The sequence below is a fragment of the Ranitomeya variabilis genome, chromosome 2, assembly GCF_051348905.1.
Source record: "Ranitomeya variabilis isolate aRanVar5 chromosome 2, aRanVar5.hap1, whole genome shotgun sequence".
Taxonomy (NCBI): domain Eukaryota; kingdom Metazoa; phylum Chordata; class Amphibia; order Anura; family Dendrobatidae; genus Ranitomeya; species Ranitomeya variabilis.
The window spans coordinates 719,721,962-719,749,177 of record NC_135233.1 but is presented as its reverse complement, the minus strand read 5'-3'; the positions used below and the strand labels follow the sequence as shown (position 1 = coordinate 719,749,177).

General features: G+C 43.1%; 1 protein-coding gene across 1 annotated transcript in view; it reads right to left on the bottom strand.

The window, feature by feature from the left end:
• Window positions 1-1,446: 1,446 nt before the first annotated feature.
• Window positions 1,447-27,216, bottom strand: part of RFX6 (regulatory factor X6) — a 257,787-nt gene continuing 232,017 nt past the window's right edge. The window contains exons 18-19 of the mRNA XM_077289522.1: window positions 5,166-5,384; window positions 1,447-1,702 (exon numbers count right to left, since the gene is read on the bottom strand). Of these exons, the coding sequence (XP_077145637.1) occupies window positions 1,533-1,702; window positions 5,166-5,384 (389 nt within the window). The 3' untranslated portion in view covers window positions 1,447-1,532. The remainder of the gene's footprint in view (window positions 1,703-5,165; window positions 5,385-27,216) is intronic.

Genomic DNA, 27,216 nt, shown 5'->3' with positions numbered 1-27,216 from the left:
CTACATGAAGCAATTGTACACATTTCAAATGATTAAATTAATCAGTGTTTCCCTTTGGGAATTCTGTTATCTGCATTATTCATGACACTAAAATATTTTTTCCCATTTTTATATCATATTAAAATGCTGTATTTAGGATGACAAAAATATAGCTATAATGAAAACCATCAAGCTATCGAAAACAAAACTAGAAGGTTTGTAATATGACATTATATCGGAATCTTATGTTTCAGTAAAATTACTCACATGAATTAAAGGAAAACAAATCACAGGCCTGTTTCTGGAATGTGCCAGAAATATCTGAAAGATGAGGGTCTTTCAGACATAGAATAGGCAGAGATCTATTCCTCAGGCCGGTTTCACACGTCAGTGGCTCCGGTACGTGAGGTGACAGTTTCCTCACGTACCGGAGCCACTGACACACGTAGACCCATAAAAATCAATGCATCTGTGCAGATGTCATTGATTTTTTGCGGACCGTGTCTCCGTGTGCCAAACACGGAGACATGTCAGTGTTCGTGGGAGCGCACGTATTACACGGACCCATTAAAGTCAATGGGTCCGCGTAAAACACGGACCTCACACGGACATTCTCCGTCTGGGGTCCGTGTGGCGTGCCGGAGACAGCGCTACAGTAAGCGCTGTCCCCCCCACATGGTGCTGAAGCCGGTATTCATATCTTCCCTGTAGCAGCGTTTGCTATAGAGAAAATATGAAGAATAGTGTTAAAAATAAAGATTTAGGTGTCCGCCACCCCCCCACCCCCTGTGCGCCCCCCCGCTGGTCAGAAAATACTTACCCGGGTCCCCCGTCGGCTGTCGCTCCTTCCTGGTCTGGCTGCGCCTCCTACTGTATGCGGTCACGTGGGGCCGATCAATTACAATCATGAATAGTCGGCTCCGCCCCTATGGGAGGTGGAGCCACATATTCATGACTGTAAATGATCGGGCCCACGTGACCGCATGCAGGAGAAGCCGCGGCAAGACCAAGAAGGAGCGACAGCCGACGGGGGACCCGGATAAGTATTTTCTGACCAGCGGGGGGGCGCACAGGGGGTGGGGGGGCGGCGGACACCTAAATCTTTATTTTTAACACTATTCTTCATATTTTCTCTGCAGCAAACGTTACTGCAGAGAGGATATGAATCGCAGCTTCAGCACCATGCAGAGTGGGTACCACACGCTCCGTGTGGTACCCACTCGCCATACGGGCGGCACACGTGTGCCGCAGGTATGGCCTCCGTGAGTTCCCAGGCACACGGATACGGATAACTCCGGTACCGATTTATTCCGGTACCGGAATTATCTGGACGTGTGGGACAGCCCTCAGGTTTATAGGCAAAGATGGCAGAGAGGTGATCTGAGTGATCACACATGTGCTGCTCTTTCTAATCCAATATCTACAGGAGTTCCGAAAATAGCAGAGCCTGCTGGTGTGATGTTTTTTAGTATAATATTTCCTTTTAACTTCTCTTTCATGATTGCTATGTCTTATGAAACAGCAATTTCTCAGTTTAATACAGTAGAGTCCCATCATGTACTCCCTGAAGCAGATCCCATAAACACTGTGTTGATTGGAGGCAAAGAGGACACCATTTCTCCGGCTTCATTGGAATCTATAGATCCTTGTCCGGCATATTGTCCCGACGATCCATACATGCACTGAGAAGTAGTGCCAGATATTCCACTCTGCATATTAGAAGCTGTGAAGTAAAGGCAGAAGAGATTACAATTGGTCATTGTTAAGCAGTGTCTTGAAAGGGAATATGTCTGCAGGTTTTTAGGAGGTAGGAGATAGGGACTGAGACACTGAAACTATGTGTCACATATTAAAGGAAACCTGTCACCATGAAAATGCAATCCAATCCAGCCTTAAAAGGGAAAAATCCTGATCATGATTGGTTATGAAAATAAGAAAAAAACTGATTAGTACCTCCGAACAGAATAAAGCTAGTGTGAAGAGGTGCATGTTGCTATGACTGCAAAATTATTATTATTTATTTACATAGCACCATTAATGCCATGGTTCCATACATGAGACTCCAGTCCACCAGGGGGAGCTATGCTCCTAATTATTAGGGCACTCTTCACAATTAGATAAAACTGGTGGTCTGGATAGAAAGTGAGGCAGAGAAATTAATTAGATGGGCAGCAGACTTAAGGATGGACTGGAGGGGTGCGAGGGTGTTAGAGGGTAGCCAACAAAGGGGGATGTTGCAGTAGTCAAGGCGAGAGATGATTAGAGAATGCACAAGCATTTTGGTAGAGTGAGGGTTGAGGAAAGGACGGATTCTAGAAATATTTTTGAGCTGGAGGCGACAGGAGGTGGCGAGAGCTTGGATGTGCGGTTTAAAGGACAGGGCAGAGTCCAGGGTTACTCTAAGGCAGCGGATTACCTGGATGGGGGGAAAGTGTGAATTCATTTATTGTGATAGATAGATCAGGTAGGGAAGATGTGCGATATGGAGGAAAGATAATTAGTTCAGATTTGTCCACATTGAGTTTGAGGAAGCGAGAGGAGAAGAAGGAGGATATGGCCTGATAGACACTCTGGGATTCTGGACAGCAGAGAGGTGACATCTGGGCCAGAGAGGTAGATCTGAGTGTCATCGGCATATAGATGGTACGGGAAGCTATAGGACTTTATGAGTTGTCCCAGGCCAAGGGTATAGATTGAGAAGAGAAGAGGTCCTAGGACAGAGCATTGAGGGACACCAACAAAGAGGGGGCGAAATGAAGAGGTAGTATGGGAGTAGGAAACGCTAATGTGCGGTTGGTAAGGTATGAGGAGATATATCTTTCTGTGGTAATTTCCTGAAGAAGAAGCCATGAGCTTTGAAACGCATTGAGTAAATCAACACAGTATTTTATAACTATATCTGGATCCATAATTTGTCACAGCAGCACAGATTTTATCCACATTTATCTATTATAGCAATGCAATCTTTGGGAGACAGAATGAAAAAATTAACAGTAGGTGAAGAACTGGTTTTATTTATTTTTTATGCCTTATAAGTGATTAGGCAACTTTATTCTACAGGTCGGTGCTAGCACAGCGATACCAGATTTATATCAGGTTTTTATTTTTGGCTGCTGTCACACACTAAAAGATGCTTTTGATTGCAAAAAATTGTTTTTGCATCAGTAAATTTTGAGAGCTATAATTTTTCTATATTTCAGCCAACAGAGTCATGTTATGGCTTGTTTTTTGCGGGATGAGCTGACATTTTATTGGTATCATTTTCGGGCACATGACTTTTTTTTATCTCTTTCTTTTCCAATTTGTGAGGCAGAATGAAAAAAAACAGCAAATTAGGAATTTCTTTTTTTGGGTGGGGTTTATGCTGTTCCTTGTGTGTGGTAAAATTGATAAGGCAGTTTTATTCTTCGGGTCAGTGTGATTAGGCTGCCGTCACACTAGCAGTATTTGGTCAGTATTTTCCATCAGTATTTGTAAGCCAAAACCAGGAGTGGAACAACTAGAGGAAAAGTATAATAGAAACATATGCACCACTTCTGCATTTATCACCCACTCCTGGTTTTGGCTTACAAATACTGATGGAAAATACTGACCAAATACTGCTAGTGTGACGGCAGCCTTACAGTGGTAGCTCATTTATATCTTTTTTTTTATTTTGCCACTTTTACACAATAAAAACTATTTTAGAGAAAAAATTATTCTTTTTGCATCCCTTTATTCTAAGAGCTATAACTTTTAAATTTTTTTAACTGATGGAGCTGTATGGTGGCTTTTTTTTTTGTGAAACAAGATGATGTTTTCAGCGGTACCATGTTTATTTATATGCATCTTTTTGATTGCGTGTTATTCCACTTTTTGCTCGGTGGTATGATGATAAAGCATTGTTTTTTGCCTTGTTTTTTATTCATTTTTTATGCTGTTCACTACAGGGGTTAATTAGTGGGACAGTTTTATAGGTCGGGTTGTTGCGGACGTGGCAATACTAAATATGTGTACTTTTATTGTTTATATTTTTTTTCATTAAAATTTTTCTTGTAGATACAATATCTTTTTATTTTTTTTATTTTTAATTTTTTATATAGATTTTTTCAATTTCCTTTTTTTTTCAATTTTTACTTTGTCCCACTATGGGACAATAATTTTTTGCAGTTCTGCACTGGCAGAGAAAAACTTGCTGATCATGCACTGCTCATGATTAGCATGTTTCCTAGCTCTGGTGACCCAGATGTCATCATGACAACATCCGGTCACCATGGCAATGATCGAGACCCCACGTCACGCAGCGGGGTATCCAATGCAAAGGCAGCCCTCTGCTGGCACCCAGAAGGCTGCGATCATGTTCGATCTCAGCATTTCGGGAGTTAAAGTGCTGGTAGCGATCTATGACTGCTCCTGGCACTTAGTGCTGGATGTCAGCTGTCAGAATCAGCTGACACCCGGCGACGATTGCCCACACACCACCCGTGCACTTACGCAATTGTGTAGACAGAATAATAAGTCCCTGGTCAGATAGACCCAGATCACATGGACAGATTATTATACCTAATTTCAGAAAGGGGTCAAAGTATTCTTTATATTAAATGCAAGTAGAGAATAAACTATTGTCTTTGTTAATGATGTGCCAATGTGTAGACCTTTACCGTTCCCAGAATTTGTTTGTCAGAACCGCACCAGCTACGATTGTAATGGCCGTGCAGTTCTGTGGAACAAACAGTTGTTTTTATCCAGAATTAAAGAAGACTTTTCACCAAAATATTTCATAATGAAGTGGACACTTGATGTAAAAGTGGCTACAGAGAGGAATAAAACTTTTTAACTTTTTTTTTAATTTTACCTCTCCATTATGGAAATATTTGCAATCAAAGTATTTGTCACCTAATGAGTTAACTTTTGTTAAGGCCAAGTGGGAGTTTTCAAATAGTGACCCATGGGTGGAAGACATCCAGGCCCCCAGTGAAAAAAACACTTGGACTTAACCAAAGTTAACTCATTAGGTGTCACATACTTTGATTGCCAATATCTCTGCAGCAGGTAGGCGAAATTAAAAAAATAAGAAAAACATTGTATTCTCCACTGCAGTGCCTATTACGTCCTGTGTCCAGTTCAACATGAAAAATTTGGTGAAAGGTCCTCTTTAAGAAAATGATTGACTTATAACTCTCTAAAAAGAAGTGACTTTCCCTTACCCACTGAATTGCGACAAAGGATAGCTGGTGATGTGTCTGTGTAGAAGGTTCCCATTTGCTTTCTTCCACTGTCATCTAAAATATTAAGTGGATCTTGAATATCATTAAAAGAATGTAAAGGTCGAATGGAACTAACGCTACTAATAACTGATACATGCTGATCAATCATTGAACCAAGGCGATGCGATTCAGAGTAGTTTAAATGGTTTCCAAAGTAACCTGTAAAAAAATAAAAGGATAAAATGGGTTTAACAGCTTGTATTAATTACAGTATATGAACATTTATAAAAAACATTGCAATAAAATGTGAAGATTGCTATTTTAAATGTTATACTAACATAAAAGTAGTCTTATCATGTTTTCACCTTATTAAAGGGAACCTGTCACTAGGTTTGGCCGATATTAGGTAAGGTCACCGCCTTTCAGGGCTGATATACTGCATTCTATAATGCTATATATCTGCCCCCAACCAGACCTATAAGAACTGAAAAATAATTTTTTTATACTCACCTGCGGGGCAGTCTGGTCTGAGGGGTGTCGCTCTTCTTGGTCTGGCGCTTCCCATCTTCTTACAATCGCCGTCCTCCTTCTTGGTTCATGTGTATGACGTGTCCCTGCATCATCCACACAGTTTCCCCGGCATCTTGCTCCTGTGCAAGCGTACTTATCTGCCCTGTTGAGGGCAGAGTAAAGTACTGCAGTGCGCAAGCGCTGGGCCTCTCTGACCTTTCCCAGCGCCTGCGCACTGCAGTACTTTGCTATGCCCTCAACAGGGCAGATAAGTACACCTGCGCAGGAGAGTGATGCCAAGCAGACAGTGTGGATGATGTAGGGAGGCATCATCCACACAAATCGAGAAGGAGGATGGCTTTGTAAGAAGATGGAAGGTGACGGAACAAGAAGAGCGACACCCCTCGGACAAGACCGCCCCACAGGTGAGTATAATAAAAGTTATTTTTCTTCTCTTAAGGGTCGGGTTGGGGGCAGATGTAAGACCTCACAGCTCACAGTGCATGTCAGACCAATTGAGAATCATGAGGTCAAAGGAACTGGCAATGGAGCTCAGAGACAGAATTATGGCAAGGAAAACATCTGGCCAAGGTGACAAAAGAATTTCTGCAGTACTCAAAGTTCGTAAGAGCACAGTGGCCTCCATAATCCTTAAATGGAAGAAGTTTGGGACCACCAGAAGTTTTCCTAGACCTGGCAGTCCAGAAAAACTGAGCAATCATGGGAGAAGAGCCTTGGTGAGAGAGGTAAAGAAGAACCCCAAGATCACTGTGGCTGAGCTCCAGAGATGCAGTAGGAAGATGGGAGAAAATTCCACAAAGTCAACTATCACTGCAGCCCTCCACCAGTTGGGCCTTTATAGCAGAGTGGCCCGTCGGAAGCCTCTCCTCAGTGCAAGACATATGAAAGCCCGCATAGAATTTGCTAAAAATGACATGAAGGACTCCCAGATTATGAGAAATTAGATTCCTCGGTCTTATGAGATGAAGGTAGACCTTTTTGGTGATAATTCTAAGTGGTATGTGTGGAGAAAACCAGACACTGCTCATCACCTGCACAATACAATCCTAACAGTAAAACATGGTGGTGGCAGCATCATGCTATGGTGGTGTTTTTCAGCTGTAGGGACAGGACGACTGGTTGCCATTGAAGGAAACATGAATACGGCCAAGTACAGATATATCCTGGATGAAAACCTCTTCCAGAGTGCTCTGGACCTCAGACTTGGCCGAAGGTTCACCTTCCTACAAGACAATGACTCTAAACATACAGCTAAAATAACAAAGGAGTGGCTTCAGAACAACTCTGTGATCATTCTTGACTGACCCAGCCAGAGCCCTGATCAAAACCCAATTGAGCATCTCTGGAGAGACCTCAAAATGGCTGTCCACCAATGTTCACCATCCAACCTGAAGAAACTGGAGAGGATCTTCAAGGAAGAATAGCAGAGGATCACCAAATCCAGATGTGAAAAACTTGTTCCATCATTCTCAAGAAGATTCATGGCTGTACTAGCTCAAAAGGGGGCTTCTACTCAATGCTGAGCAAAGGGTCTGAATACTTATGACCATGTGATATTTCAGGGGATTTTTTTTTAATAAATTTGCGAAAATTACTAAATTTCTGTCTTTTTTTTACTCAAGATGGGGTGCAGAGTGTACATTAATGAGAAAAAAATGAACTTTCTTGAATTTACCAAGTGGCTGCAATGAAACAAAGAGTGAAAATTTTTTTAAAGGGTCTGAATACTTTCTGTACCCGGTGTATTTGCTGCATACCTTTCTACTTGAAATACTGCAGTGTTGTTAAGAAAATATAATATGATATGCACATTTTTGCAGCATTTTTTGTTCTTTTTTTTTGTGTGCATTTCTGATGTGTTTTAGCTCATTCATTAGAAACTACTTTAAATCTGGAACGAAAAAAAGCAATGTGTGCATGATACTTCAATTATCTCATTCACTTTGTTTGGTGCTAGGAAATCTTTCAGCCATTGTGACAAAACTGTTCAGAAAAAAGCTACAAAAATGCAGTAAATATTTAAAGGGACTCTGTCACCTGAATTTGGAGGGAACAATTTTCAGCCATAGAGGTGGGGTTTTCGGCTGTTTGATTCAGGGTGAATCAAACAGCCGAAAACCCCGCCTCTATGGCTGAAAATTGTTCCCTCCAAATTCAGGTGACAGTCCCTTTAATATGTGCACATACCCTGAGGCTACTTTCACACTAGCGTCGTGCGCTGCACGTCGCTATGCAACGCATCCGCTGCCCCATTGTGAGGTGCGGGGAGGCGGGGGCGGAGTTCCAGCCACGCATGCGCGGTCGGAAAAGACGGGAACGACGTACCAAAAAACATTACAAGCAACTTTTTTTGGTGGCGACGGTCCGACGCAACACGACGCAACTGTCGCGTGACGGTTGCGACGTGTGGCAATGCGTCGCACTGCGTCGTTAATAAAAGTCTATGGAGAAAAAACGCATCCTGCAAGCACTTTTGCAGGGTGCGTTTTTCTCGAAAATGACGCATAGCGAAGTGCAGTGCCCGACGCTAGTGTGAAAGTAGCCTAAGCCTGTAGATCTGTGCTTGTGAGTAACTAATGATAATGAGATGATTGCAATGTTATATAGACCTATTCAATAACTGAGGAAATAGGCCTGCATAATGAAGTTTTGCAAACTGTGATATGCCTATAAAGCCGGAGCATGACGTTGACCAGTGTTTTAGCCTTTTTCAACATTTTCTGTGCTAGTTGATGTTACCATAAATGGCATTCCTTAATGCTATCCTGCAGGAGAAAGTGCTTTCTAGAAGAGAACAGTGTCCTGATTTATTTCCCTGATGATAAAGTGGACTTATTTCAATGCAGTATATGTAGCTAGGGATCAGGTGCATCCAAATAATTGTTTTTTGGCATCCTATGTAATTGATTGCGCAGCAAATTCCTAGTCAGCCAAGAAGAATCATGTCAGTGGGCTGAGAGACTGAAGCTTGAGGAGGAGTGAAGTTCATGTGACCACCATGGAAGAATTGTGAAAGAGAGCAAAAAGAGCAAATTCATAGCCATCAGAGGCCATTAAAATGTTGCAATAAAGTTTTGTACCAAACCGTGGGCAGTGTTTTTAGTTGGAGGAAGATGATGGACAGGTCTGGTCACTGCTTCTCCACTAGGAGCAATTTGAGAACAGAAGTGCTGTGCAGTCTGTGAGTGAGGCTGCGTTAACCTGCTCTGCAGAACAGCACATCATACAATCAGCTCTGATACTATAATAATACTAGCTGAAGAGCCCGGCATTGCCTGGGCATAGTAAATATCTGTGGTTAGTTATAGCACCTCACTTCTCTTATTTTCCCATCAGGCCTCTCAATTTTCCCCTCACATCTCTCATTTTCTCCCTCACACCTCTCATTTTCCCTCTCACTCCTCTCATTCGCCCCTCACTCCTCTCATTTCCCCCTAACACTTGTCATTTCGATTACTCCACTATTTTCCCTCATTCCTCTCATTTTGCCCTCACACCTTTTCATTTTCACCTCACACCTCTCATTTTCACCTCACACCTCTCATTTTCCCCTCAGTATATACATGTTTGTCATCTCCCTTATATATAGTATACACCTGTATGTCATCTCCTGTATATAGTATATACCTGTATGTCATCTCCCCTGTAAATAGTATATACCTGCTGTATGTCATCTCCTCCTGTGTATTGTATATACCTATGTGTCATCTCCTCCGGTATATAGTATATACCTGTATGTCATCTCTTCTGTATATAGTATATACCTGTATGTCATCTCCTCCTATATATAGTATATACCCATATGTCATCTCCTGTATATAGTATATACATAATGTCATCTCCCCTGTATATATATACATGCTGTATGTCATCTCCTTCTCTATATACCTATGTGTCATCTCCTCTTTTATATAGTATATACCTGTATGTCATCTCCTCCTGTATATAGTATATACCTGTATGTCATCTCCTCCTATATATAGTATATACCTGTATGTCATCTCCTCCTGTATATAGTATATACCTGTAAGTCATCTCCTCCTGTGTATAGTATATACCTGTGTGTCATCTGCTCCTGTATATAGTATATACCTGTAAGTCATCTCCTCCGGTATATAGTATATACCTGTGTGTCATCTGCTCCTCTATATAGTATATACCTGTGTGTCATCTCCCCTGTATATAGTATGCACCTGTATGTCATCTCCTCCTGTATTAGACCTCGTTCACACGTTATTTGGTCAGTATTTTTACCTCAGTATTTGTAAGCTAAATTGGCAGCCTGATAAATCCCCAGCCAACAGGAAGCCCTCCCCCCTGGCAGTATATATTAGCTCGCACATACGCATAACAGACAGGTCATGTGACTGACAGCTGCCATATTTCCTATATGGTACATATGTTGCTCTTGTAGTTTGTCTGCTTATTAATCAGATTTTTATTTTTGAAGGATAATACCAGACTTGTGCGTGTTTTAGGGCGAGTTTCATGTGTCAAGTTGTGTGTGTTGAGTTGCGTGTGGCGACATGCATGTAGCGACTTCTGTGAGATGAGTTTTGTGTGGCGACATGCGTGTAGCAAACTTTTGTGTGTCGAGTTGCATGTGACAGGTTAGTGCAGCAAGTTGTGTGCAGCAAGTTTTGCACATGGCGAGTTTTGCGCGTGGCGAGTTTTATGTGTGGTGCGTTTTGAGTATGTGTAAGCTTTGTGTGAGGCAACTTTTGCATGTGTTGCAACTTTTGTGCATGTGGCAATTTTTTCGTGTGTACAAGTTTTGCATGTGGCGAGTTTTCCATGAGGTGAGTTTTGCACGTGTGGCTAGTTTTGCGTGAGCCTAGTTTTGCATGTGGTGAGTTTTGCATGTGGCGAATTTTGCGCGTGGCGAGTTTTGAGCGGCAACTTTTGTGTTTCGACTTTTATGTGGCGAGGTTGGTGTATGTGTGGTGAAATGTGTGCTGAAGATGATATATGTGTTCAAGCACGTGGTAGTGTGTGGCGCATTTTGTGTGTGTGTTCATATCCCCATGTGTGGTGAGTATCCCAAGTACATCCCACGGCTATAAGTAGCCGTGGGATGTACCTACTGATCCTAGACATTAACTCCAGCAAATTGGTAAGTAGCATCTATGGTTTGCCAATAGATGACACTGCACAAACACCCCCACTGGCGCCATTTTGTTGGAGCCAATTTTTTTTTCACCAACAAAATGGGGCCGACACAGGAGCAATAGCAACTATCATCAAGCTATGATCTTAATCTGTGCAAGCCCCACCCACGGGTGCGTTTTAATTCTTAGGGTGTACATAAAACACAATAACTGATTCTGCTAGTTTACCTATATCAATCACAGCTTGCACAAGTGGCCTATAAAATACATATTCTCAAAGCTCATATAGGGAACAAAATACCTTAGAATTACTTGTTATACTAGCGTGAAGACAAAGCACAAAGGTGGTCTGTGTTTATCAAGCTATTCCTTTTATTGCATGATTGCACCAATGATTACCCTGTTTCATTACTAACAGAAAAAGCTGCAAGTAACTGTGACAACTCACTCAGCAGTTAGCCATTTATGGACCAAAACTGTTAGTCTGGACTATATAATCTAATATTATTATTATTCATAGTTCTTGGAGCCATGTGAAGAGTAAGTAACTTAAACCTCTAAAGTTCAAGATAGAAACTTCCCAAAAAAAAGTATTTCCCCAAATGATCACTAGAGAAAAATCGTTCTAAACATTCATGCAGATGACCACATTTTAGGTCCAAGTGCAATCTGTCGAAACATTTCATCGCTCTGGGACCAATGTTATTCAGTGAAGTCATGAACATGTCTGACTTTTACCTCAAAGAGAAAAACATTGCACCATGATTTATTTCCCTCCAAACGGATCGCACTTGGCCATGGCTATAGGTCCATGAAAAAAATCAAACAGCACTCGGATAACATCACAAACTGACAGAATGGAGAAGATGGAGGAACTTTGTTTGTCTCCTTATGATGCTGAAGAGTATACAAATGTACAAAAGCTCCAAAGGATATAAGGCATTCCAGCCTGTTGTTATCTATTTAAAACAAATACAATCACATTTTTGTATAAGGACACAAATTGGTGCATTTTAATTTTGAAAATAATGTAATCTGAATATGATGATGGAGAAATATTCCATCACGACTAATCATAACATAATTACCATTTGAACTCTATTTCTTTCATATTCCCAACAAAAAAATGGACCATACTTATTCAACTGCTTGATTATGTCATAGAATCATAAAAAGACTGCACAAGAAAAAAGGAGCAAAATCACAGCATTTGAGCTTACTATGTTACTATGTATTTTAAAAACTACAAAAAGGAACATAGGTCAATGCAAAAGTTTGGTTATTAGCAAGTAGCACCTTCATTCGAAAGTATCACAGACGGTAAACTCTTTTTGTAGCCAGCCAAGAGTTTTTCAATTCTTGTTTGAGAGATTTTCATCCATTCTTCCTTGGAAAATTCTTCCAGTTCTGTGAGATTCCTGGGTCGTCTTGCATTCACTGCTAATTTGAGGTCTTGCCACAGATTTTCAGTGATGTTCAGATCAGGGGACTGTGAGGGCCATTGTAAAATCTTCAGTAGTCGTCTATTGTGGATTTTGACAGATGTTTAGGATCATAATCCATTTGTAGAAGTCATCCTCTTTTCAACTTCAGCTTTTTTTGCAGATAGTGTTATAATTGCATGAAAAATTTGTTGAAATTTTATTGAATTCTTTATTTCCTCTACCGATGAAATGTTCCCCATGCCATTAGCTGCAACACAACCCCAAAGAATGATTGATCCACCCCCATGCTTAGTGGTTGGCGAGATGTTCTTTTCCTGATGTTCTGTGCCCTTTTTTCTCCACACATACCTTTGAACATTTTGGCCAAAGAGTTCTATTCTACCCTGATTGGCCCACAGGACTTGTTTCCAAAATGCATCAGGCTTGTTTAGATGTTTTCTGTATACTTCTGATGCTGAAATTTATGGGGAGGACCCAGGAGAGGGTTTTCTTCTGATGTCTCTTCCATGAAGGCCACATTTGTACAGTTGTCCGTGAACAGCAGAGCAATAAACCACAATTCCAAAGTCTGCAAAATCTTTCTCAAGGTATTTTGCAGTCAAGCAGGGGTTCAGATTTGCCTCTCTAGCAATCATACGAGCTGCTTTTACTGAAATTTTGCTTGGGCTTCCATATGTTATCTTGATCTTAACTGTTCTTGTTAACTGCCATTTCTTAATTATATTTCATCCTGAGCTAAGGGCAACTTGAAAATGCTTTGCTTTCTTCTTATAGCCTTCTCCTGCTTTGTGTGCCTCCACCATTTTCATTTTCAGAGTGCTAGGGATCTTCTTAGAAGACCCCATGGCTGCAGTTTTTTGTCACAACATTAGAGAACTTTGGGTTTTTATAACGCTGGGAAATTTGCATCACCTGGACTTTCATAACAATGATAGTGAACAAGCTATAACCCGAACAGGCTAATGAAGGTTTAAAACCTTGGTCTAAATTTTCTGAGCACACAAATCTCCAAGTGTGCCTAAAGTTTTGCATTGGGCCATTTTTCTTTTTGAAATTTTTACACTGTAAAAGATGGAAAAATATATATTTTGTGCCTAAAATACAAAGGAAATGTATCATCTTTAACTTTAGCCCTTTTAGAGATCACTTCATCTTCAACTTTCTTAACTGTTCACAATAACAGTAATTTTTTACCATGGGTGCCCAAAACTTTTGCATGCCACTGTACCTGTATGCCTCATATCAGTATGCAACATGCACCATACAAGTGCACCATAGAAGTGTGGAGCTATGAATTAATCTAAAATTTAATATGATGTATACAGACTGTACCCAGCCATCTGTCACCATCACACTCTAATCAGCATGTCTATTCATCTATTCTTCCTACAGATACGTCATCCAGCTTTCCACACAGATTTTACCAACCTCTGCTCATTGCATTCACTTGGTATGTTTTTCAACTAACCCCTACTATACCCCAATGTTATTTATGACCCCCTTGTTTACTCTGCCTTGAATACCCTGCATCTGGCTCAGTCTTAATTATCTGACCAAGATGAGCACAGACCATTGCCCTCAGCTCCACACCTGAATGCATTTTCTAGCAAATATATTGCAAACCATATGTCTGCAAGACAATAGTCTGCTTAGTGCACCATACAAGTGCACCATACAAGTGTGGAGCTATAAATTAACCCTGAATTGAACCAGAAGGGAACTGAAGGTAACTGGATACATAGTCACCATAAACAATGTTTTTGTTTGTTTTCATTCTCATCCCTATAATCCTTCCTTTTCTACTAACCCCTCAATCCCTACACCTAGTAAAGAACTGCTCATATATCCCTTCATCCTCCTCATCCATCTCACCTCCTCCTCAGAACTTTTCCTCAACATACAATCCTCTTTCTGCAAACACAGACGACAGCCACCTCATGTTCTCTCCTGCTCCCACCTGCTAACACTCTCTCTGCTGCTTTTCACTGCCGGCGATATCTCTCCAAATCCTGATCCTCCTCACCACATCCCCACAGTCACTTCATCCTCTTATCCATGCTCTATCACAAATTTCTGTAATCTCTGTAACCTTATATCCATTCACCCAGCCCCCGCTTCCCCAGTCCCTCTAACAGGAGCTCTGTCTGCAACAAACTTTTCTACATCCCTGATCTTTTTATTACTAACAAACTTTCCTTTCCTTCCTATAATCGAAACCTGGCTCACTCCCTCTGATACAGCCTCTCCTACTGCACTTTTGTATGGTGGATTCCAACTTTCTCACACCCCCGTACCAATATAGACCCTCTGTTACCCTCCCTTCCTTCGAGGTGCACTCTGTGCACATCTACACCCCCTCCAACCTCCAACTGGCTCTCATTTACCACCCCCAGGGCCTGCCACCACCTTCTTTGACCACTTCCCCACTTGGCTATTTCATTTACTCTCTGCTGATATCCCCACTATCATCATAGGTGACTTCAACATTCCCATTGACACTTCCCTTTCAACTGTCACAAAATTTCTATCTCTCACTTTATCATTTGGCCTCCCTCAATGGTCTTCTGCAGCAACTCACAAAGATGGCCACACACTGGACCTCATCTTCACTCGTCTCTGCTCCCTACTAAACCTCTCTATCTTGCCTCTCCCTCTTTCTGAACAAAATCTACTTACATTCTCTTCCCTTTCCCTTTCTTTTCATTTCCAGGTACACAATCCCCACTTCACAAACTTTCACAACCTAGCAGAAATCTTAAACACCTGATCCAGATTCACTCTCTGAATCCCTTCTCCCTCTTATAGACATAATTTCCTTACACAATGTGGATGCTGCTGACACTTTATATAACACCACAATAGCTGTAGCTTTTGAAACGGTCGCCCCTCTCACGCATACCAAAGCTCACAGAACCAACAGCTAACCCTGGCACACTAACCTGACTTCCAGAGTTGCTGAGCGGAGATGTAAAAGATCCCACTCCAACGAGCACTTCAATTTATTCAAGCAATCGCTCGCTTCTTTCATGGCCACACTCTCTGCAGCAAAACAAATGTACTTCTCGTCTCTCATATCCTCCCTCTGTCACAACCCTAAACAGCTATTCAACACTAGAGATGAGTGAATATTTCAATGTTCGGTTCTGATTACGATGTTCGAATATGCAATATTCGCCTATTAATTTGTCAAATATTCGCCGAACATAACCAAACGCCTTTCATGTCAATGGGAGGCAAAAACAAATGCATGCACAACATCTTATAATGGTCCCAAATGCTGCCAAAACCCATCAAATGAGGGACAGACACTAGGAAAGTTGTCTCAATTCACCCACAGTACAAATTGTAGCATGGCACTGCAGCAATCAGCCATGCATGAGATATCGGGGTCTGGGCCAGCATATAAAGCTTTCAATTGAACGTCACAGTAACAGTAAGATGAGGTGGGTGAGGGATTGGTGTAGGCCTCCTATTCTGAGAGACCTGATATTACATACAACAGCTCAACCTTCTTTCATTCTCAGCCACACTCAGGTGGTAAAAATATCATAGAAATTTTATAGACTGCTATTGCCAGAACAAGATCTAAAGTTAGTAACATGGGTAGTTGACTCCAAGGAAGTGGAGGCCTGACAGTCTCGGAGGCCTACTGCTACAGGCAACACTCATAAAGGAAACCCAACTAGGTGTCTACACATTTACAAAAATTAGTGGCAGACACCAAGAAAGTGGTATCAATTGCAATAGAGTAGAACTAGTAGTGGGAACAGACACCTCTTCCATTACAGCCAACCTAGCAAATGGAGACTGTAATGGGCAAGGTAGTGGAACCACTGTGCCAAATCCCTCTGAAAGAATGGAGGGGCATAACTAGGTGGCCTACCAAATCCCAATTTGGACAAATGGCAACAGGCAAAAACTGCAACCCAAGGAGGGACAAAGAGGTGGCACCAGGTGCTACTCCATGGCTGACCTACAGAAGGTTGCAGCTGACTCCCTACAGCAGATAAGCTGCTATGGCTCGAAGGAGGGATGAAGAATGCAGGAAGGCACTGTAGAGACTATGGAACCATGGGTGCAGGTTTGACTGGCTGAGGAACGGAAAAGCACTGGTAGGTGTGGGCTGAACTGGGTGTTAGACAGATGGGCACTGGTAGGTGCGGTATGGACTGATTGATGGACAGAAGAGCACAGACAGATATGAGCAGACAGGCACAGACATGTAAGAGCAGACGGGTATAGGGTAGACAAGCAGACGGGCGGACCTGGGGAACCTGACAACTAGCAAGCATGCAAGGCAAACTAGCAACGTAGCTCAGGAACCTCCATATTGGAGGAGAAGCCTTAAATAAGTTTCGCCCAGCTATAGGCTGGGAAGACCTTACCTTGATGCGGATGGACCCTTTAAGAGAGAGGGAGAGCGTGGGCGCCCTAAGCAAAGTGCCCATTCTAAAAATTGAACCTTGGTGGTCACCGACACACAGGAGGTAAGATGATGAGGTGGTGTGGGAGTGGAAAACACTGAATGTCCTGTCTGTTAGGTAGGAGGTGATCCAACAAAGGCCCAAGTCTGTAATGTCAACAGATCAGAAAGTCTGTAGTAAGAGGGATTTGTCCACTGTGTCAAAGGCAGATGCCAGGTCCAGGAGAAGGAGGAGGACAAACTGGCGTCACTTTCATTTGGCATTTAGTAGGTCATTGGTGACTTTAGTCAGGGCAGTTTCACTAGAATGGTGCTGTCTGAAGCCAGATTGTAAGTGGTCAAAGAGGAAGCAAGAGGAGAGCTGGGAGAACAATTCAAAATGGACATGTTGTTCCAGTAGTTTGGAAGCATAGGGGAGAAAAGATATGGGACAATAGCTAGACACAGAGAATGGATTAAGAGTAGGTTTTTTGAGGATGGGTGTGATCAATGTATGTTTCAATCAGGAGTGAAGATGCCAGTTGTTAGTGACAGGTGGAAGAGATTGGTTAAACTTGTGATGAAGACTGTGGTAAACTTCGGAATGAGGTGGGATGTTTTGTGCCAAGTTCACAGGTAGTGAGGCAAAGTCTTCAGCTGAAATAAGAGGAGAGAGAGGGGGAGCTGGTGATTGCAGGTGAGAATTGAAAGTACTGAATAGCTGTATAGGGTTATGAGACAGGTTCGATATGAGGGATGAGAAGTTGGTTTGTTTTGCTGCAGTGATCAATTGCGCAGCATTTTTACAACTTCTGTTACTGGACGGGCTACTCCATTACCTTTTTTAGGCAGCCATACAGCGGTACGCTTTGTAGATGAGGACCAGAAAGAACATGTGCTCCAGTAGATGTCAAGCGCTGCTTTAAGTGGCCTCTGCTCCTCTTCCTCTACCTTAACATTACGCACACTACAGTAATCAGTGGTGGCATCCCAATTACCCTTGTTTTCCCCCACATCCAAAGTCTCCAACCGCCCAACTGACTGTTGGGAACCACAAATGGATGAGTCTGCAGATCTCTTCACACACTGTATGCCATGAGCACAAGAAGTGTACTCTAAAGAGTCAAGAGGAGGAAATCATCTGCACCGATGGCCAAATTTTTTCTCAGTTTGATCATGGCCTGAAGAAGTTGGGTCTGAGCATAATCCAAACCCTCGTCAACAGATGTTAACCCCATTGGGTGAAGGTGATCCATTCGTGACGAGACTCAGATACTTGCAGCACCCGTGGACTGTACTGTGCTGTCAAGGCAGGAAGAGGAGCGTGACTCTCAGGGCAAGGAGTGGGAGAACAGAGAGGATGACGATGAGGTAGTACATCACACTTGGTGTAAACCCATAGGCATGCAGCTGAGTAGCTCAGCAGAGAAGGAGGAGGAGGACAATGTAGAGGTTACATAGACACAGAGTTATGCAACCATGACAACCAAAGCATCCTGACCCCCAACTCCCGCAGTGGACAGCAGCATTTGCAGTACTGCAGTTGCCTATCTTGGGTCTGTTTTTCAGACCGGCAAAAATCTAAAAATTCACGGTAGCTGTCAACTTTTTTAAAAACGACCTATTAGAGTAAAAGAAAAGGAAATAATTTCAGTACTATATGCATGAATTGGCACATGAGCAATCAACATTTGTTAATCTGGGAATGTCACTGTGCTCAAGGCAGATCAGTGAGTCTTGCAAACCACCGTCCACCCCTTCAACCACATCTTCTGATTCTTCCTCCACCCTCACCATGGCAAGTGTTGTCACACAGGTCTCTGTTCGAAGAACCTCCACTTGTTTACCCCCTACATTTGGGGTGACTGAGAGCATGTCAGCTGACACCGAATTGGACATGCATGCTTTTTTGACTGATCTCACCAAAACATCTCTGCCTGCATCTCTCTTGCAGTCCAGCAGCTTGTCGTGTTCACCCTACTCCACCCTTTGTCAGCACAGCAGTAAACTCTCGTTTGTGCAGTTATGCTCACATAAAATAATAATAATAATATAATAATAATTTTTATTTATATAGCGCCAACATATTCCGCAGCGCTTTACAACTTATAGAGGGGACTTGTACAGACAATAGACATTACAGCATAACAGAAATCACAGTTCAAAACAGATACCAGGAGGAATGAGGGCCCTGCTCGCAAGCTTACAGCCTATGAGGAAAAGGGGAGACACGAGAGGTGGATGGTAACAATTGCTTTAGTTATTTGGACCAGCCATAGTGTAAGGCTCGGGTGTTCATGTAAAGCTGCATGAACCAGTTAACTGCCTAAGTATGTAGCAGTACAGACACAGAGTGCTATTAACTGCATAAAGTGTATGAGAACATGATGCGAGGAACCTGATTATGTTTTTTTTTTTATTAGGCCACACAGGGATAGTTAGGTTAATGCGTTGAGGCGATAGGCCAGTCTGAACAAATGAGTTTTTAGGGCACGCTTAAAACTGTGGAATTAGGGATTAATCGTATTAACCTAGGCAGTGCATTCCAAAGAATCGGCGCAGCACGTGTAAAGTCTTGGAGACGGGAGTGGGAGGTTCTGATTATTGAGGATGCTAACCTGAGGTCATTAGCGGAGCGGAGGGCACGGGTAGGGTGGAAGATTGAGACCAGAGAGGAGATGTAGGGTGGGGCTGAGCCATGGAGTGCTTTATGGATGAGGGTAGTAGTTTTGTACTGGATTCTGGAGTGGATGGGTAGCCAGTGTAATGACTGGCACAAGGTAGAGGCATCGGTGTAACGGTTGGTGAGGAATATGATCCTGGCAGCAGCATTCAGGACAGATTGGAGCGGGGAGAGTTTGGTAAGAGGGAGGCCGATTAGTAGAGAGTTCCAATAGTCCAGACGAGAATGAATAAGTGAAACAGTGAGAGTTTTTGCAGAGTCGAAAGTAAGAAAAGGGCGAATTCTAGAAATGTTTTTGAGATGCAGATAAGAAGAGCGAGCCAGTGATCGGATGTGGGGGGTGAATGAAAGCTCGGAATCAAGGATGACCCCAAGGCAGCGGGCATGTTGCTTTGGAGTAATGGTGGAACCGCACACATAGATGGCAATGTCAGGCAAAGGTAGGTTAGTAGAGGGAGAGAACACGAGGAGTTCAGTTTTTGACAGGTTCAGTTTCAGATAGAGGGAGGACATGATGTTAGAGACAGCGGTAAGACAATCACTGGTGTTTTCTAAGAAGGTCGGCGTGAAAGCAGGAGAAGAGGTGTATAATTGGGTGTCGTCAGCATAGAGATGGTACTGGAAACCAAATCTACTGATTGTTTGTCCAATAAGGGCAGTATACAAAGAGAAGAGGAGGGGGCCTAGGACTGATCCTTGAGGAACCCCAACAGTAAGGGGAAGGTGAGAGGAGGAGGAACCAGCAAAACATACAGTGAAGGATCGGTCAGAGAGATAGGAGGAGAACCAAGAGAGAACGGTGTACTTGAGGCCGATGGAGCGGAGCATAGTGAGGAAGAGCTGATGATCCACAGTGTCGAATGCTGCGGAGAGATCCAAGAGAATTAGCATGGAGTAGTGACCATTAGATTTAGCTGTTAGTAGGTCATTAGAGACTTTAGTGAGGGCAGTTTCAGTAGAGTGTAAAGAGCGGAAGCCAGATTGAAGAGGGTCGAGAAGAGAGTTATCTGAGAGATAGCGGGTAAGAAGGGAGTGGACCAGGCATTCGAGGAGTTTAGAGATGAAGGGAAGATTAGAGACAGGTCTGTAATTAGAGGCACAATTTTGGTCGAGGGAGGGTCTTTTAAGTAATGGATGTATGATGGCATGCTTAAATGAGGAGGGAAATATACTGGAAGTGAGGGAAAGGTTGAATATTTTTGTTAGGTGAGAGGTGACAGCCGGGGAAAGGGACTGGAGGAGATGTGACGGAATGGGGCCACTGGTGCAAGTGGTCGGGCGAGAAGATGCAAGGAGCCTGCTTACTTCTTCTTCTGTAACTGGTTCAAAGTCAGAGAGTGAACTAGATGCAGTGGGGGAGGGAGGACAGTGCATGGTAAGAAGAGATTGGGAGATGATTTCCTGTTGAATGTGGTCAATATTTTCTTTGAAGTATTTGGCCAGATCGTCAGCGCGGAGATCTGTGGTTGGGGCCTGCTCTCTTGGGTTGAGTAGGGACTGGAAAGTGTCAAAGAGATGTTTAGGGTTATTGGACAGCGAGGTGATGAGGGTGTTGAAATAGGTTTGTTTGGAGAGGTGAAGGGCAGAGTTGTATGTTTTTAGCATGAACTTATAATGGATGAAATCTTCGGGTAGATTAGATTTTCTCCACAGACGTTCGGCGCACCTGGAGCACCGCTGCAGGAAACGTGTTTGCAGCGTGTGCCACGGTTGTCGCCGTCTGTGCCGAGATGTTCTATGTATAGGAGGTGCAGCTTCATCCAGGGCACTTTGCAGGGTTTCATTGTAATGCTTCAGAGCAGAATCAGGACATGAGATGGAGAAGATTGGGGCCAATGAGGACTGCAAGTTCTTCATAAGTTTCTGGGTGTTAATGGCCTGTATGTTTCTATAAGTGTGGAAAGTGGGGGTGACCTGAGCGGGATGGCAGTTCTTGATAGAGAATGAAAGAAGGTTGTGGTCAGAGAGCGGGAGAGGGGAATTTGTGAAATCATCCAGTGAGCAAAGCCGGGAGAAGACCAAATCAAGGAAGTTTCCATCTTCATGCGTTGGAGAGTTAGTATGCTGCAAGAGGCTGAAAGAGGAGGTTAGAGATAAAAGGTGAGAAGCAGATGGGGAGAGGGGAGAAGCAATGGGGATGTTGAAATCACCCATGATGAGGGTGGGGGTGTCATAGGAGAGAAAGTGTGGAAGCCAGGTGGCAAAATGATCCAAGAACTGATGAGAGGGGCCGGGAGGACGATACACCACCGCCACTCGCATGGAGAAGGGGACGTAGAGTCTGACAGCATGGACCTCAAAGGAAGGGAATACAAGTGAGGGTACTTGGGGGATAACTTGGAAGGTACATTTGGGTGAAAGGATCAGACCAACGCCTCCACCTGCTCTGTTGTCTGATCTTGGGGTATGAGAAAAGTGTAGTCCACCATATGAAAGAGCAGCAGCAGCGGTGGTGTCTGACTGCTGGATCCAGGTTTCAGTAAGAGCCAGGAGATTAAGAGAATTAGAAAGGAAGAAGTCATGAATGAAGGAGAGTTTATTACACACAGAGCGAGAATTCCAAAGGGCACAATTCAAAGAGACAGAAGGCATGCATGGAATATTAATAAGGTTAGAGGGGATTCTGGGTGTAAAAGATTATTTTCCCCTACACATGGCAAAGCTAACAGCTTGAACTTCATCATCTTTAAACTACTAATAATAGTAACCTTTATTTATATATCGCAAACACATTCATAGCTTTACAAGGCAGCAATTCATATAAAGCAGTCAAAAGTTACGAAGTTTAACCCCTTAGTGACCGGGCCAAATTTTTTAAATCTGACCAGTGTCACTTTATATGGTAATATCTCTGGAACACTTCAAAAATCCCAGTGATTGAGATTTTTTTTCTCGTGGCACATTATAATTTATGATAGTGGTAATATAGGTTGATATGTTTTGTGTTTATTTATAAAATATGTTAGAAATATGACAGAAATTAAAAAAAATTGCAATTTCCAAACTTTGTATGATTATCCCTTTAATCCAGATAGTCATATCACACAAAAACATTGTCAGTTTTACATCAGAACCATTTGTAAAATGTTCTTTTGTTTTTTTAGAATTTTAGGAGGTTTCAAAATGTAGAAGTGCTTTTCCATTTTTGAAAGGAAATTTACAAAATTATTTTTTTAGGGACCTATCCAGGTTTAAAGTGGCTTTGGGGGTCCTTTATATTGGAAAACCTCCAAACTTGATTCCATTTTAAAAACGGCACTCTCAACATATTGAAAACTGCTGTTAAATAGGTTATTAACCCTTCAGGTGATTTTCAGGAATGAATGCAAAGTGACACAACAGGAATGAAGAAATTTATTTTTACCATCTAAATGTTGCTAACTTCTGAACAGGTTACTGTAGCTGGCAGACTCTAAGGGTACCGTCTCACTATATGATTTACCAACGATCACGACCTGCGATACGACCTGGCCGTGATCGTTGGTAAGTCGTTGTGTGGTCGCTGTGGAGCTGTCACACAGACCGCTCTCCAGCGACCAACGATGCCGAGGTTCGCTGGTAACCAGGGTAAACATCGGGTTACTAAGCGCAGGGCCGCGCTTAGTAACCCGATGTTTACCGTGGTTACCAGCGTAAAAGTAAAAAAAAACAAACAGTACATACTCACCATCTGATGCCCGTCAGGTCCCTTGCCGTCTGCTTCCTGCTCTGACTGAGTGCAGCCGTACAGTGAGAGCAGAGCGCAGCAGTGACGTCACCGCTGTGATCTGCTCTCACTTTCCGGCCGGCAGACAGACAGAGCGGGAAGCAGATGGCAAGGGACCTGACGGACATCAGATGGTCAGTATGTACTGTTTTTTTTTTTTTACTTTTACGCTGGTAACCACGGTAAACATCGGGTTACTAAGCGCGGCCCTGCGCTTAGTAACCCGATGTTTACCCTGGTTACCAGCGAACGCATCCCTGGATCGCTGTCACACACAACGATCCAGCGATGACAGCGGGAGATCCAACGACGAAAGAAAGTTTCAAACGATGTGCTACGACGTACGATTCTCAGCAGGGTGTCTGATCGCAGTAGCATGTCAGACACTGCGAGATCGTAACGATATCGCTACAACGTCACGAATCGTGCCGTCGTAGCGATAAAAATGCCACTGTGTGACAGTACCCTAAGGCCAATATTTGGCTGTCAATTACCATGGCAAACATCACGACCACACAATCATAAAGAGGGAGCCCCCACACTCTGTTAACTATTTATATGATGTAGTCACTATTAAAAAGAGTATCTAAGGGGTTAAACAGATACGGATGGTTCCAACACTGATCGTGGCTAATGCATCAAGTTATCAACTGTAGAGTACAGCCGACAGCTGCTGGATTGTTACCTGTGTGGGGATGCTAGTCTCTTATATCGCAGGTCAGTAAAAAGATGTATTGGTGGTCATTAAGAGGTTAAGATAATCAAACAATTAAATAAAAAATAATGATGACTCTGCTCTTCGGAGCTTACAATCTACAAGGAGGTAGAGTGACACAAATTACAGGTGCTTATTTACAATGATGGTACAACCACCGTGAGGAAATGGGGGGGTATATAAAGGTTGCATGATCCTTTTGAGTATGGTTGAGTTTGATGGCGAATTATGTTCAGATAAGTAGAGAATAATCTATATATATATATATATATATATATATATATATATATATATATATATATATATATATATATATACACTCACTGGCCACTTTATTAGGTACACCATGCTAGTAACGGGTTGGACCCCCTTTTGCCTTCAGAACTGCCTCAATTCTTCGTGGCATAGATTCAACAAGGTGCTGGAAGCATTCCTCAGAGATTTTGGTCCATATTGACATGATGGCATCACACAGTTGCCACAGATTTGTCGGCTGCACATCCCAAAGATGCTCCATACAAGGCAGGATGGATCCATGCTTTCATGTTGTTTACGCCAAATTCTGACCCTACCATCCGAATGTCGCAGCAGAAATCGAGACTCATCAGACCAAGCAACGTTTTTCCAATCTTCTACTGTCCAATTTCGATGAGCTTGTACAAATTGTAGCCTCAGTTTCCTGTTCTTAGCTGAAAGGAGTGGTACCCGGTGTGGTCTTCTGCTGCTGTAGCCCATCTGCCTCAAAGTTCGACGCACTGTGCATTCAGAGATGCTCTTAGGCCTACCTTGGTTGTAACGGGTGGCGATTTGAGTCACTGTTGCCTTTCTATCAGCTCGAACCAGTCTGCCCATTCTCCTCTGACCTCTGGCATCAACAAGGCATTTCCGCCCACAGAACTGCCGCTCACTGGATTTTTTTTCTTTTTCGGACCATTCTCTGTAAACCCTAGAGATGGTTGTGCGTGAAAATCCCAGTAGATCAGCAGTTTCTGAAATACTCAGACCAGCCCTTCTGGCACCAACAACCATGCCACGTTCAAAGGCACTCAAATCACCTTTCTTCCCCATACTGATGCTTGGTTTGAACTGCAGGAGATTGTCTTGACCATGTCTACATGCCTAAATACACTGAGTTGCCGCCATGTGATTGGCTGATTAGAAATTAAGTGTTAACAAGAAGTTGGACAGGTGTACCTAATAAAGTGGCCAGTGAGTGGATATATAAAAAGGACTTTGATTAGGGAACGTGATAGGCAGCCCTAAACAGATGTGTTTTTAGGGAGCACCTAAAATGTTTAAGTTGTGGCTATACTCCGAATTTCATGGAGGACAAAGGTTGAGGTGAGTCATCTAGGTAGAAGATTGAACTGAGCCAGACAAAGTCCAGATCAGGGGTGTTACCATCTTTGTGTGTCTCAGAGTTTGAAAGTTGTGAGAGGCCACGAGAATTGGCTAGAGATAGAAGCTGGGATGCAGTTGGGGAGGTGGGGCTGTTGAAGTCTCCCAGGATAATGGTTGCCAATTCTGAGGACATGAAGTGTGGCAGCAACGTTTAAAAGTGGTCAAGGAAGTGGTTGGGTGAGCCTGGAGGATGGTATATGACTGCTACTCTGAGGGTGAGAGGATGGAACACCCTGATGATGTGAACCTCAAAACGAGAATGGCGTCCAATTGACCTGTATTTATTTATTTGTTTAAATACAGAATCATTGCTCGCAGCGAGGAGTGTAGGGTTATAGTGGAGTTATCAGTGATTGTACTATGGGATAAACACATACTGTATTCCATGTGCTCTAATCTAGACATGAAAAAGCCTTATGCTCACTATTACTTTTCTGAGAAATAATTATTGCGAACAGCCAGCAGCATCTTCAGATGATTCATCCCCATTCGTGTCATTGTCTGGACAATAGAGGCCAGCTGAGAACTATTCGCTACAAAGATCACAGCACTTGTTTCTGATGACTCATGGCCTGTGATCTCTGTTATTATTGCATGGCCACTCCAATGTGTTGGACACAAAAATGCAGCCTTTCTGCCTTGTGGATACAGACTCTTTGCAACAGCTGATGGCCATCGTAGTCCCCCCAGCACGAGTTGCCCAGTCACCATTACTTCTCTAAGAAAGATGTGCCTGCGCTACAACAAGTCGCAGACAACATCACTTGTTCCCTGAAAAAATTCTATATCTGCCAGGGTGCATTTCAACACTGACACCTGGATGAGCATGCATGGACAGGGTAGTTATATTTCGATAACTGGGCACTGGATGACTCTGGTGGCTGTGGGGGCAGTCCGGGAAGGGGCTGCTCCACAAGTCTTGCAATCCCCAAGGCTTTCAAGGTGCTTGGGGGTGGAAAAATAAACCACTACACACCATAAGATGGATACCTAAAATACTAGACAACAGGGGTTGTAGAACTAAACTACTAAACAGCTAGGGTTGTAGAACTAAACCACTACACACCATACGATGGATAACTAAACTAGCAGACAACAGGGGTTGGAGAACTAAGCTACTAAACAGCCTGAATTGGAGAACCAAACTAGTACACACCAGGGGATGGAGAACTAAAGCAGTAGACACCAAGGTGTTACTAGACACAAAGTCTTGGAATCCCCAGGGCTTGCGGTACAAACCTCTGTATGTAACAGTTCCTCCAGTGCTTCAGCCTCCTCCATCTCCTCTAGGGCCTCCACCTGCACCTAAACCTCTGCCCTAATTAAACACACGGTTCCAACACAGCAGAGAGAATCCTCACCTCTAAACTGCGCAGCCAGGGCTCAATGTAATTAGGCAGTGTTTACATTAATATGCCTTGGAGTTTGCAGTCATACAGATCAAACAATTGTGGACAGCTATCTATGCCGAGTTTAAGTAATGGCTGTCTACATTCAACCAGCCAGTGAAGGCCATGTGAGATAAGGGTGCAAACCTGGTGGTGGCCCTACACCGGGCAAACCTTACACACGTGACTTGCATGGCTCACATCCTCACCCTGATAGTGCGGCAATTCCTCAGACACTGACCTAGCCTGGATGTGCTGCTGTAGAAACCACTGTCGTTGTGTGCTGACATCCATCATTCCACTTCAGATGGCATAGAAATCTTTTGGACTACTGGTTAACCGGTTGATATGCGATATAACCACACCGTGGAATTAAACTCTGCACATGCTGCAGCGACTCTGGCAGCAGTGCCGAGACCTGATGCAGTATGATATTTTTCATTGCCGGGCAAAACACAGTACGGACATGGGTCAAATCACATTTGCGGAGTGGACACAGATGAAGGATCTCTGCACCCTTCTGTACATTTTCTTAATGGCTAATAAGATAGTGGTGATTATGCTGTCATCAGCATCCATACTACTGTCATCTACATGCTGGAGCACACTTTAAATAGTGTGGGTAAGGAGGTGGTGGTGGTGCCCGAAGAGGAGGAAGCAAGGGAGGATACC